Source organism: Dermacentor andersoni, chromosome 1 (genome assembly GCF_023375885.2).
Source record: "Dermacentor andersoni chromosome 1, qqDerAnde1_hic_scaffold, whole genome shotgun sequence".
In the NCBI taxonomy this organism is placed as follows: Eukaryota; Metazoa; Arthropoda; class Arachnida; order Ixodida; family Ixodidae; genus Dermacentor; species Dermacentor andersoni.
The window spans coordinates 24601454-24616334 of NC_092814.1; the positions used below are offsets into that span (position 1 = coordinate 24601454).

The 14881-nt window shown below is 43.5% G+C and overlaps 1 protein-coding gene across 1 annotated transcript in view; it reads left to right on the forward strand.

Moving 5' to 3' along the window:
• The window catches only part of LOC126545225 (WD repeat-containing protein 11-like), a 289213-nt gene that overhangs the window by 218786 nt on the left and 55546 nt on the right, over positions 1-14881 (forward strand). Inside the window, exon 18 of the mRNA XM_050192989.3 lies at positions 10000-10171. Within this exon, the coding sequence (XP_050048946.1) occupies positions 10000-10171 (172 nt within the window). The remainder of the gene's footprint in view (positions 1-9999; positions 10172-14881) is intronic.

The following is a 14881-nucleotide window of genomic DNA, read 5'->3' on the forward strand; positions in this document are numbered from 1 at the left end:
ACAAGGCAGCTGGCCATGAATGTCGATCCTCAAATCCAAACTCTAGTCGTGCAGGTTCCCAGTGGAGTAACGACGTGACCACTAGCCGTCTAAACCTGTAAGCCATGCCAAGGGGTAATTACTTTCTTCAGAAACATCACCATCTTTCCACTTAAGATAGAAAAGTCAGCACCGGTATCCACTGAAGTGCTAACCGCATAACCATCCATCTATCACCACCGGTATGTCGAGCAAAAGCCAGTCATTCCATTCAGCTGCAGTTGACGTCGGATCAGTGCCCATCTTTGTTCGCGTCGATTGGAGGTCTTCAGCACGTCGACTACCAGCAGCCTCACCTCCGAAGATCACTGAAGTTCGTTTTCCCAGTGGGAACTTGGCAATCGTGCACTCAAATATCGCTGGGGTGGTGGTGAGAATCGCCTGACTGTCAGCGAGCGTGACTGTCACATGGCAGGCGGTGGCATGCGCTGTTGAACCAGACAATCTTCAATATCCAGGGGTTGTTGGCCAGGTCTGGGTGGCGGCGAGTAAGAGGAAAAGCCCCGCAGCCCGAGACGTCAGTATAGGCACTGGCGGTACAAATGATCTGCTTCACCACAGTGGAAGCACAGAGGATGGCGGTCCGGTGTGCGCCGAACATCCGACTTCCGAGGGGTCATGCATCGATTGTCGGCATAGTGTACTGGCTGCTCCGGCTGAAGCACAACAGGAGGAGCAGCAGGAGAAACGCTGCAGGCCTGCGTCATTCTGCGATGTATTGTACTGGTTGGGCTGGTGAAAGTGCAACTTGATGAGTGGCGTGAACAAACAGCGGAAGTGATGAAGCAGGGAGTCTCAGGGCTTCTGCGTAGGTTGCATGGCAGTGTTCAGTAGGTTGAGGTGTGGCGTTAGCAAGAGGAAAGGTGGACTGGAGTGCTTGGTGCACTCGCAATGGAGCTCACCGTAGCTTGCAACGCGCCGTAAACCTTCTGCATTTCTTCACGTACAATGCTGCGGATAAGTTCTCGGAGGTTGTCATTGTTGCTTCCAGTGGCCGTGAAAATATCAGAAGTGGATGTCGCATTCACTTGCCACTCATAGAAGTTCGATCACTGCTGAAGCATCACCTCCATACTTACAGCCTCAGATAAAAATTCGGCGACAGTCTTCAGGGGGCTCCGCACAAGACCATTGAAGAGCTGCTCCTTCACTCCTCGCATCAGGTGATGCAACTTCTTGTCTGCAGTCATTCCAGGGTCTGCTCGTCTGAAGAGGCACTCATGTCTTTGACAAACGCGGTAACACTTTCGTTGGGAAGCTGGACACGTGCCTCGATCACGCGTTCTGCTCGTTCGTGGCGATCAGCACGAACGTACACGCACTACGTACATGCGCTGTCCTCCAGACAAAAATAGACATTTCTAAGTTTCGTCGTGTCGTCCCATTCGTTGTACTGAATCATGCGCTCAAAGTCAGCCATCCAGTCTTTGACGTCTTCGAACATGTCACCATGGAATGACTTTGGAACCCGTGGGTTCTGAAGTGTGTACTTGGTCTTCATCATGCAATCCATACCAGTTGAGGAGTTTGGAATCGTTGTGTTGTCTTCTGGCAGGGGTAGCACGCGCACTTCTTCCTTCTTGTCTTTCCTGCCTTTTCACTTGCACTGTGCCCACTACTGCAAGTGGCAATATTCGCATACCCCTAGAATTAAATGATCATGTGGTAAACCAGAGGGTCTATGTTATGATGACAGAGTTTGCAGTGTCTCATATACTCACAGGAGTACCGACTACTGTGGGTTCAGGCTTGTCGAGCTGCAAGACCGTGTCAGCCGTTGTCTCATGTAGTCTAGAACACCACTGCACACACGCTCAGCCTCCAAACAGCACCAAGCACTGTGCTGTAAGGATCAGAATCAGAATCAAATTTTATTACTACATATGAAGTTATTACAACATGTAATATACAGGAGGAGGGTCGGAGATTGAATTGGGACCTCCTGTACATGATATATACGAAAGGAAAAGTAAACTTAGTTAATGCAGCGACAGTAATAAATACAACTATAAAACAAATTAGGCAGCAATTTTAAAAGCAGTAGAACACAAATTGAACAGAAAATGGGCTTGTTTAAACAGTTTCATACATGATTAATAAGCATGATATAAACTTGAGTATTAACCAATGAAAATGCAAACGCAGGCATTATACGGCATATACAAAAAAAAATTTTATGTATGGCTCGATTAGTTCAAAAGGAACTTTTTGAATTCTGTGATAAATGAATGTAGTATCGTTAATTTTATAACAAATGGTAGCAGTTCCATAATAAAAAAGCACTGAAATGAACAGATTGCTTGCTGTAGTTGGTTCGAACTTTAGGTAAGATGAGATTTTTCTTAAAAGCAAATATAGTGCTGTTAGTGTTGTCTAGGAAAGAAGATGGAATGAAAGAAAAGGGGAATCGATTGTTGATATGTTTATATAACCAGATAACTAGATTATATTTAATTATGTCGGATACTGTAAGGATATTATTGGCTTGTAATAATTGTTTAGCATTGGTGTAGTATGAGCTAAAAGTTATTATTTTAATTGCTCTATTCTGGACGATCTGTAGTGGCGCAAGACGAGTACTGTATGTATTACCCCATGTAATTATACAGTGGTTAATATGTGAATGAATGAATGCATAATACAATGATAACAGAATAAAATGCGAAAAAAAGGGACGAGCTCGAATGAGGATGCGTATACCGTAGGACATCTTTTTTTTTTTATGTTTGAAATGTGCTGATGAAATTTTAAGTTTCTGTCTAATCTGACGCCCAAATATATACAGTCATCACTAGCCTGGATCGAGTACTGTGGCATGCAAATGAAAGGAACAGGAACTAATTACCTTTGATGTGAAGTAAAAACAATAAACTTAGTTTTAGCTGGATTAAATTGTAATCTGTTTAATTTACACCAGTGTAATATGTTGAGAAGGTCTGCATTAAGCTTATCTACTAGGCAGTTCATGCTTTCATCCGAGTTAAATATTGTAGTATTGTCAGCATACAGCAAACAATTATAGTGCGTGATGAAATTAGGTAGATCGTTAATATAAATTAAAAGCAAAAGTGGGCCCAGTATGGATCCTTGTGGTACCCCTATATTAGTTATTTGCTTTGAGTAAGTCCCAGAAACACTGACCACCTGGTTTCTATTATGGAGGTAACTACGGATTAGTAGCAAGGCAGGACCAGATATTCCCATTACTTCCAATTTTAGAAAGAGTATCTGGTGATTTATAGTGTCAAAGGCTTTAGGTAGGTCAACAAAAATAGAGCCGCCATAGCTACCATCATTAATAGCTATAACACACTATTGCCCTAAGTTATCGAAGATTGGTTTATTTGCCTCCATCAACACTCAGCACTGTACAAATGACCATTCCCACACAGCATGAAAAGCAAAAGCTCCCGCTTGTTACGACTTTTACTTCCTCCAAATGATCAAGTTTGGTCATCTTTCCAGTAGACCAGCGCTTCTGAAAGGCTGCGCTGGGCATCGGTCCAAAGACCTCACTAAATCATTGAATTGGTAGTAGCAATGGACGGTGTGTACAAAGGTCAGGGACATGTTCAACCTGAGCTTATGACTCGTGCTTACTGAAAATTCCTCGTTCAAGGGGAACAATTGAAAGTCTTTATCCCAAACACAAAAGAAGTTCCACCTAGCATTTCAGGCAGGAATAAACACGCACTGCTTCCGTCACTGCAGCGCATGCAGCCCTGGACATTTAAGGGCATCACAGACCTGTTATTGCACAGTTTCGTGAGGCTAGGAGCTGCTTGGCCCTCCAAGAAGGCTGTAAGGCACTGGGAACTCCGCACCTCTCTAATAGGCTAGTCTCATTGGTTATTGGAATTAACCAGACAAATCACTCCACCAACCAACTGCCATCCACCGAAACAAGAAAGCGCTCTCAATCTGTCAATCCTCCCACAAAAACATAAAAAGGGTGCCACTAGCACAATACTGTGGGAAAATGGTTCCCCGCAAAAAGTGTCCTCGTGGCTATGCTGCACTCTCTCCCTGTCACCAGTAGGCCTGGTCATGACAGTGAAGGGTCACAGCCACTTGATCAAAATGCACAAGATGCAGCCTGTTGCATGCGTTGGAATTGGTGGGAGCACGGGACATGCCTTCTGTCACAACTGGGGGCACCACACAGCGGTGGGCTGGAAGTGGTGGAGCAGCAGTGTCATTGTGGAGCAAACATGTTCTTGGGTATGTTTTTCCAGTTTACAATGTGTGTAGAGGAGCTAAATTGAGTTCGCTAAGTTTGCAGTGCATAGAGGTATGCTAGAACTGAAGCGGTACTGTCTAATCTCAAACTGATATAGCGCAGCGCACGCATACACTATTTGTGACTTCCAGCTCCCTCGCTTTCATGTAGAAATCATTAAAAATAAGACATTGCCTTGTTTGTAGGCTTAGAACAGGTGAGTATTATGTTCCTGTTAAGATCACTTACAAGCTGTCTGGCAGAATCATTTAAAGGCATTTCACAATCTATGAGTATATTTTCTCCTCACACTTTCGTTCAAATCTGGTGGCCACAATGCAGCAGTTTCGGGCGCTGACGAGAAAGTTACATTTAATTTTAATGCATTCCTATATATATATATATATATATATATATATTGACACATGTACTTATCTTTATTGGGCGACCACGTTTCGCCGCCTAACAAATGTTATCGCACAGCGCGGGACGCGCCTGCATGTATCCGAAGTTTCTGGAAAGTTATCAATGCTTCTATCCGCTGTCTGTTGTCGCCGAACCTTGTGTTATCTGATTTCATCGCGTAAAGCGAATAGTGTAGAACTTTGTGGAAGGCCCGCGGGTCCCAACGATTAGTCTGGAATATTCGACGACTGCTGTATAAAAGCCGAAGCGCTTGACCCGCTGATCAGATTTTCGGCGATCGCCGAATGTGTTCGTCGCTACCGTTGTTCTTTGAGTGTAGCCTGTTTTTGAGGGCACAAGTTCACCCAATAAAACGCTCGTTTTGTTGATCACAGTTTTGCTGCCTTCTTAACCGTCACTACCACGTGACAATATTGACTATCTGGGTAAGCTTATACATAAATTTTTTTTTTTGCATATATTTTGAGGCATAATCAACAACTGAGGTAGTTAGCATGCATCATTGAAGAGAGCACACTAATCCACTACTATAAACAAAAATACAAAAATGTGCTGCCTGTAGTCCGATAATGAAGAGCATGCTTTGCCTGGCTGAATGAATGGCTTAATTTATTAGGCTAAACTCTGCCCTTTCTACTACGATGGGTTGTGTTCTTTATTGCGCTGGTAATATGTTCGTCTCTGGCGCAAAAGGTAAGACAAAATTCAGTGGCGATTTAGCTGTAAATGTTAGAGAAATGCGTTAGCATTATGTCGCACCTCTTTGAGGCCCCAGATTGATGATTTAAACCACGTTAACCCCATTGCAAAGTGTTGTTCAGGAGCTCACTCAACATATGCCCTGCCTCTTCGAGGAGCAAAGTGCAATTGACAGTGGTCCAGAGTAGACCGAGACCACCATCAGTTGCACTGTATACTGTACAGTGTCCCACGAAACTTCTGCCAAAATTTAAAAGTATGCAAGTGCCAGGTAGCTGGACAGAACCAAGGTAACTTTGTTTGCCGTCGCTTCTAGCAAGCCAGGCAATTTCTTGTATTTTGACTAATTACATAATTACTCATTACTATTTAACTTTTAAAATATTATAACCAGTGCAAAATTGTCAATCAGAAAATTGTAGGCCATCATAAAAAATTACTGGTCCATCTTTCTGTTTCTCTATACATGCTACATAAAAGTTTTTGTAAGCCTGAAAGAAGCCCGCAAAAACACAGGAAAAGTGCCACACGATTTCGTGTTTTGTAGGCTTTCTTTAACGCTTGAAAAGAACTTTTGCAGAGATTGAGCATCCACTGGAAATTTGTCGTAGCCCAACACAGGATGGGATTCTTTTTAGTTATAGCATTATATGGACACAACAATATGGAATATTCTTGGCATACTGAAATACGGCAAGATTCAACCTGAATACCACCATTTTAAAATGCTGGCTCTTGCTGCAACGCAAGTTATTGTATTGGAAATATGCGTGGCATTTTGTAGCGTTATATGACTGCTAGCACCAACACTGGAAGGACTGGCACGATGCAACAGGCCGCACTGTGCATTTTGATCAAGCAGTCATGATAGGGCAATCTTCGTCTGCTTGAGCCTCTGACAAGTGCAGCTCGATGTAGTATGAGCACATACAAGCACTAGGCACTGCTCTTCAGCTTGGCAGAGGAGCAACACAAGGTACGCACTTGCTGTTGGTGCAAGGCACTGTAGACAATCTCGCATCTGAGCGATACCCAAAGTGGCTGATGTATGAGAGGGAAAATGTCTGCGCACCTTGTGATATCCTAGAAAGGTCTCTCTACACTCACTCTCGCAGTCACACCAATTGCACTGCCACGACCTGAAATGTGAAGGCACGATTCCTGATAACAGAGTCAGTGCCCACTGGCTCTTCCAGGGCACAGCGACAGGTGAGTGACAGCCTGGCTGCCTCTCCATGCCGCCGTAGGTGAAAAAGGCACAGGAATGGCAGAATAGGCGAATAGCAATGGGGCACGCCTCAAACCTCAAAAGCTTTAGTATGAGCAGTTGATTAACCTTATCAAGTGTTTTGTGCCATGTGCTGCTAGTCCACAACTGACTTAACTCGTGTCACAGCATGCAAGCTGTTTTCTTTGACCGTGTCTCCATTTTGCTTCAAAAGACCATCACATTGGAACAGAAGGCAGCCATCATAAAGGCCATCACATCAGATGCTAAAAAGTTGTGTTGTGCATGACGAAAATCCTTTTTCTGTCTTATTAAAATTTCATTACATATGTGGTCGTCTGGTGGTTCCACAGGCCACAATGCTGTCTTCTATGCATGTTTAAAGTTGTGTGCCTCATTGGGCATATATTGCAGTAAAAAGCAATAATTGATATAATGAAGTCATGTATATAGCAATGTAATTTTGGCTTTCTGTTCAACTTCTTTATAATAAGGTTTTACTGTATCTTGCACAGTACTTATGTAAGGAAATTAGAGCAATGGATGTATTACGTGAATTTCCAGATTTATGAAGTAGAATCACCTTGCCTGTTTTTCCATCTACGGGTAAATAACTGTCGTTCAGTGATTTGTTGAAGATGTATTTTAGTATTAGTTACCTATATTTATTAGTATTCAGCGAGAATTTAGAAGTAATTCTGTCTATACCACCACACGAGGATGACTCACCAGCTGCAATTGGTAAATTGTAATGTGTACTGTAATGTAACTAATTAAGAAGTGAATTAGTGAATGTTTTTAATTAGTTACATGTGTGTTTCGATTTCTTATCCCAGTAATGCCCACCTCTTCAAATAATCGAGCTCAATGACAAGAATTATGCTATCTGCCACAGGCAATTTTTAAAAATTATGTAAAACTTAAATATTATCAAATCGTATGTTAGCAGGGTGCTGTAAACATCTTTATTTAAGATTCAAACATTGTCCTCCGTGACAATGGGAACACTGGCCAGAGTCCGTGATATAGCAGAGCAATTAATTAAAATGGATGCCATAATCTTGCACCCTGAGGCCACCTGGGTAAGTAGGTCATACTTTCCGAACAGACCTCATATGTATTTGGTTTAAAGGAGTATTGAAATGAAATCTTCTCTCTCTAGTTTTTCTTATTAGGTAGCTGTCATCTTTTTAATTCCAGTATGAAATTCTCTATTTTCAATTGATTATGTGACCCTAAATGCAATTAGTTCAAGACATATTCCAAGTGCGACTTCCAAGTGTGACTGAGAAGAATATCATGGAAATCAGAGGTAATGGATGTATGGCATCACTAACCAGTGGTGCGCATGCCAGCCACCCAGTATGGGTGTCGAAGGCCACACTGTGACCATGTTGCTTAAAGCTTAGCACACATCATCAAGTCGACACATCCGTTGTCCTTCACTCTGTGCTTCTTTGTATTTGGCAGAGGATAAGCTTGGTCTTCTGCTGTCACCAGTAGCACAGTAGTAGTACTATAACCTGTTTCATTCCCAGACACACACCGCAATTAGTGTACGTTTTGAATTTGTTGCATTCAAAGCTGTTGTAATTGCTTTGCTCTCAAGCAACTGAGGCTGCATTCCGTACTTGCTACGTTGACAGCTTGACAGCTGTTCATTAAAAAAAAAGAAAGAAAGACAAAAAAAGATTTTGTGTCCCTGTCTGCATTAACATGCAGTGTATTTCAGTACTGAATGCTGTATACTAATGTTGCTACAGTTGCATCTTTATGCTGTGCTGTGTATCATGCCAACATAGCATAGAGCAGGGTTCTCTCAACGGTGAGCAGCAGCGGAAATGCCACCCACTACTCTGGTGTACCATTCTGCACTCTGATTTACCGTTCACCGCTCCGGTTTACCATCCACTGCTCTGGTTTACTGCCCAACGCTCCGGGTTTACCACCCGCTGCTCCAGTTGACCGTTCAATATTTCGAATTCCTTTTTAAAATTTTATTATTTTTTAAATTTTGTTTCTTCTCTCTCTCTCTCTCTCTTTCCTCCACGATCCTCAAGTGTTTCTTTATCACGTGGAGAAATATTAGAAAGAAAAGTGCCATGTAAGTTCAAAAAACCACAATTTCCTAGCGCGCTGTTGACAAAAATTGGGTCGAAAATCTGCCATCTGGCTGTGCCATTGCACAGTGGAGCGTGCAACTAGTGCAACTCTCCGTTGACGCAATGCCACCATTTTGGAACTATTGTAAAAAGGAGAAATCTGAGCTTTAGATAGCCACATCACCGTATTTCTCCATGCAGAAATAACAGCAAACCAAGTGAACATAAAAAAATTAAAAACTATAATGTGATTCATTATTGCTGCCACACGGACACAGGAAGTGCTCCGATTGGCTGATGCAAATTTGAATCGCTGCCACTTGTTGCGCCCACATTTTGACAGTGGCAAGCAGTAGAACTTTGTGTCCAGGAAAAGTTTGGCGAATGCACTAGGACACATTGCTGGCTTGCGTTAGTTTCGTTTATGCATCCAAAATACAAAATTGATTAATTTACAATTTAAAATAGCAGAATGGTCATATCGAAAAAAAAAAAGCGAGAGGTTTCGTTCATCTTGCAACTGCTATCCAGTTGCAAGATGTCCACTCCTCAAAAATTTCTGGGGAGAACACAGGTATAGATAATTCATAAAACATAGGTGATCAGTACAAATACTGGGGGAAAAAAAAAGTTTTCTGCAAACATTTTTATTATTATTATACAAAACATGTTGGTTACACTTCCAACCCATCATAGTAGCGTAGTGGCTTTGGTATTGCGCCGCTAAGCCCGCAGGCACGGGATCAAATCTCAGCCACGGTGGCCACATTTTGATGGGGGCGAAATGCAAGAACGCCCACGTACAGTACATTGGGGGCACGTTAAATAACCCCAGTTGCTCAAAATTAATCCAGGGTCCCTCCACTATGGCATGCCTCATAATCAAGTTGTTCTGGCTTGTAAAACCCCATATAATATTAATTTATACATCTATTACATCTTCACGAAAGTGTGACAATATTCCACAACACATATAACTAATTTGTGCATTTATAACTTTGCCCACACTTCGTTTGCATCTTGTGGCTCCGTAATTATCCTGCAACTCTGAAATTTTGCCAGCATGTTTTTCGAAGTATCTAGTCCATATATACAAAATTTTAACCCTATAGACCAAGTAGTTCATTGTGGTGTTTTGGTATCAAATGCACTTTCAGCATTTATGTTTCTGGGCAATTCTGGTCACAAGAACATCTTAGCTGTTAAAGTTGTTAAACGAAATAGTGTAGCTCTGCCTTGTTTTTGACACACAGAGTAAGGGAATAAATGAACCGCGCTGTTTGTAGGTGCAGCTGTTTGTGCAGGTTCGCTGTCCCCAGGACTTGCCTGGCATTACTGATGTTGACTGGGCCAAGTCTGACAAGCTGGTTGTGGCTACTTCTGATGGCTGCATACGTATCATGGACATGGAAATGAAAAGCTGCTCATCACCTGTTTCCAACCACCTACAGACCAACCGTAAGCAGCTGCTTTTTACACAGTAAAAGCATAAAAGCATGTTTTTGATGGTTGCTTCTGCTTGCCTTGACTGGCCAAAACCTGTTTCTGATCAATGGAATACAGCGCAATGAAACGTGAACGGGAAAAACAGGAAAAAATAAGAATGACACTTCTTACGCCTGATTACTTCAAAGTGAGATGGGGGTTCAAAACATGACCCAAACCGTAAGTGGGCTCCAGCCCCAAAACTAAGCATCTGGGAATGAATCACCCCGGTGTCACATGCATAGCAGTGAATTTTGTAAGGAAAATTTGCCTTCTAGTTCACTTTGTAGTGTTCGCATTTCGTTTCATCATGACTGTATTTGTCGTTTTGAACTGAACTTACAAATGTGAACTCACCTGAAGTACACAGTCTGAGTAATTAACGAAGAGAGTTGGGCTAGTTGGTGTTGACACAATTGCTGTGACATAATTATTAGCGCAAACAGTGTTTGCTCCTTGCTGGACACCCAACGCCTAATCATTCGTTTGTACGGTCACGCAAACGGTGGCACATTCGAACGATTGTGTTCATCCATCCCGGTTCCCCACTCCGAAAACTTTCTCGATACGGTCCTGCGAAGCGTGCCGGCACGCACATGAAACGTTGATACACCCAGCCGAACCCAAGCCAAAGAGGAAGAGGCTACTACTCCCTTTTGCATCCAAGTGACCCCGCCATTAGGTGGCATCAGCAACGCAACACTCGTACCATCTCTCATGCTATTCTGCAATTACACTGACCGCCAGCGGCTCACAGCCATGCAAAGAAGGTGGATTGCAGCATATGCAAGCCATGCGGAGGAAAAAATATTGGGACGCATGAGAGTCGAGCATCTCCACAACCTGCAGCATTTGTACGTCTTCTGGAGCGCAAGGAGCAGGTCAAATGTATCCCAAGAGACTCATTTAACTTGGTATCACAAAGTGTATGTTTGCATTTGGGCATGACATTTCTGCTTTGGGGAGGACTCCAGTGCCACCTAGAGAACAACTCCTGTACAATGTTGACACCTTATGCAAAGTCTAGTTTCCTTCGAGTAGCTGCATGTAACAGAAACACTATATTGCTTTCAGTGAAAGCAGATGCTGGTGCATGTGATTTTCTTCAAGTAGCCACTGCATCACATTCACTGAGAGCAGGTTCTATGTGTATAGGCTTCTAAAGCAGGTGCTGCTATGGGTCCTGGTTCCATTTGTGCCTGCCCTTCAACTTACATGCCATCCAATGGCAAGCCACTCATATTTTGGACACCCTTGACGGTCTTTTTTTTTTCTCTCTTTTTTTCCAAATGCAGCCCCCCAGGGTCAAATTTTTTTCATCATCATCATTAGCCTGTTTTATGTCCACTGCAGGACGAAAGCCTCTCCCTGCTATCTCCAATTACCCCTGTGCTGCGCGAACCGATTCTAACTAGTGCCCGCGAATTTCCTAATTTCATCGTTCCACCTTGTCTTCTGCTGTCCGCGACTGCGTTTCCCTTCTCTTGGTACCCATTCTGTAACCCTAACGGTCCAACGGTTATCTAACCGGCACATTACATGACCTGCCCAGCTCCATTTTTTTTCTCTTAATGTCAATTGAATATAGGCTGTACCTGTTTGCTCTGTGATCCAAACCACTCTGTTTCTATCTCTTAACGTTGTGTCTAGCAATCTTCGTTCCAGCGCTCTTTGCGCGGTCCTTAACTTGTTCTCAAGCTTCTTTGTCAGTCTCCAAGTCGCTGCCCCATATGTCAGCACTGGTAAAATGCACTGATGGTACACCTTCCTTTTCAATGATAATGGTAAGCTTCCAGTCCGGAGCTAATAATGTCTGCCATATGTGATCCAACTCATTTTTATTCTTCTATGAATTTCGTTCTCATGATCAGGGTTCCCTGTGATTAATTGACCCAGGCGAATGTACACCGGCGCCGCAGGTTGCAGCTTCACTGGTTAACCATCTGTACGGGGCGCTTGGGCGGTGATTTTTGTCTTTTTCCTTCATTTCGTTCCGGCTAACTCAGAAGGAGCCTGTTCAAGGGCGCTGCTTTATGATGCGGGTGAGAGCTCTGTCATGTGGTGTGCGCCATATTTCGCAGGGTTTATTTATCAGTCGAAAAAAATTCGTACACAATTAGTACATTGCTGAAAATACCGCAGTTAGATGTCCCTTGACTGTGCCTACAAATGCCTCATGACACTTTGATAATTATGATAGTATGTCTCCACTTAACCTAATTAAATCGCAGCAACAAAAAAATTACCCCACTGTAAGCTGCTTCACTGTACTGGAAACAATACGCACTAGGTTTTCTTCGAGTAATGCATTGCGTTTTTTAAATTCTTGGTGCATGATAGCTAATTGGGACACCCTGTATATATTTTTATATATACTTATATATATATATATATACTATATATATATATTTCGACTCGGAGGGAACAGCAGTTTACATTAGCTAGTGAGGCACTGGAAGTGGTAAGGGAATACATCTACTTAGGACAGGTAGTGACTGCGGATCCGGATCATGAGCCTGAAATAATCAGAAGAATAAGAATGGGCTGGGGTGCGTTTGGCAGGCATTCTCAGATCATGAACAGCAGGTTGCCATTATCCCTCAAAAGAAAAGTTTATAACAGCTGTGTCTTACCAGTACTCACGTACGGGGCAGAAACCTGGAGGCTTACGAAAAGGGTTCTACTTAAATTGAGGACGACGCAACGAGCTATGGAAAGAAGAATGATAGGTGTAACGTTAAGGGAAGAAAAGAGCAGATTGGATGAGGGAACAAACGCGAGTTAATGATATCTTAGTTGAAATCAAGAAAAAGAAATGGGCATGGGCAGGACACTAATGAGGAGGGAAGATAACCGATGGTCATTAAGAGTTACGGAATGGATTCCAAGGGAAGGAAAGCGTAGCAGAGGGCGGCAGAAAGTTAGGTGGGCGGATGAGATTAAGAAGTTTGCAGGGACAACATTGCCACAATTAGTACATGACCGGAGTAGTTGGAGAAGTATGGGAGAGGCCTTTGCCCTGCAGTGGGCATAACCAGGCTGATGATGATGTTATTTCGGCTTCTGCATGCAAGTGACAATGTTTCCATCCCTAATAAATGTTGTAAATTATTAGAAGTGTTTTTTTTAATTAATCGTTAGCTTCGCTTACTGTAAAGAGAAGCAATACTGAGACATGTAGTTCACGTGAATTTCACACGCCGTTGATAAAAGTCGCTGCCGAAGAGGTCACTAAAGTTTTTTTCAGGGTCAGAAAAGTACGCAAAGCATTTTGAAGCGAGGTGAACATACAGCAACATATTCATTCTCTAGGCATAAGCTATCCATAACTTTAATAATAATTGTTAATTGGCTACCTCCTTCTCTTTAAAGATATAATAAACTTTGTCCTGTGTATATATTTAAATGTATTTAATATATATTTAAATGGTGTTTACAGTGGAAATAAACATCAAGTGAGAAAATACGGATGAGGCAGCCACTGATGGTACTTCTAATGCACTTGTTCTCCTATTATCAGGATTTGCAGAAGTAAAGCAAAGTATGAATTAAAACCTGTGCACGTCCGCGCCAACAATGATGCAGTAAGCGATTAGCCCCCACAAGATCTTAACTGAAAAGGTGGAGGCAATGCCTCCTTTACTAGATGCCCGCCGTGTTGCTCGCTTTCCCATTGTAGCGGCGGTTCCCTTAGTTGAAGTTAGTTCAGCATAAATTCCGTGAGGCGGCGCTCGTTGCCTTTTCAACTTTCGGCGGATGTGGCAGCGGCGGTTGAATGCATCCGCCGGCGCGTTATTTTTATATGCGTGAGCGTCTGTTAGCGAGCGTTATCGCGGGCCTCCGAGACGGTGACAGATGCCATGTTAATCTCAGAGGCCGCAGCACGTGATTGCAAGTTGCAGGCGTTTGCCATGGGAGGCGCTCGTTGCCTTTTCGCGGAGGAGAGAAAAGGGAGAGTGCCCGGAACCGAGCTACCGGACAACGCGGCAGGCATCTAGTAAAGGAGGCATTGGTGGAGGCAAGTCAAAAGAAACCTCAAATGCAGTGGACGACAAAACTCTGGCAATGACACGTTAGTGGGGGAGAAGGAGGGGGGGGGGTCAGGCCCCCGGAAAACTCCGGAAGGGCGCCCCCCCCCCCCTCCCCCCCTAGTCGGCGCCTATGCGTGCTGAGACGTTGCATCACAATCTATGTTATAACGGCGGCGGAACGCTGCCTTCACATCAGCCCAAGTAGTGATATTGGCCATCTGGCAAGGTTCTTACTGCTATAAGTCGCGGGCCGCTTTTTTCGTCGCGAGGATAGATTGGATTTTTTAAAAGCACTGCTCCAAGAGGGCACATGTAACCGGCAAACGGAGGCCTGCCATCTTTGCGTGGTGGCGCATCGATGTGAAATCCTTAGCTGGGAGCCTGGAGATAATGAAGGGTATCGCGACCTCTTCATGAACGCTGAAGGTTCTGAAACAAAAATCAACTTTGAAACGAGGCGGTGACATCTTTCCCAAGCTACGGCAAGGAGCTTGCCGCGAAACTTGAAAGTCGGTCGCGAGCCGTTACCGAGCTTCACCCGAGCCGTTAGACGCATGAAGTAGCTTCTTCGTCTTTAGCTTTGCCACGTTGGTTTCCCGATCCGCGTTTAACATTTATCGACGCAATGCTCGTTGCCGCACTCTTGCAGAAT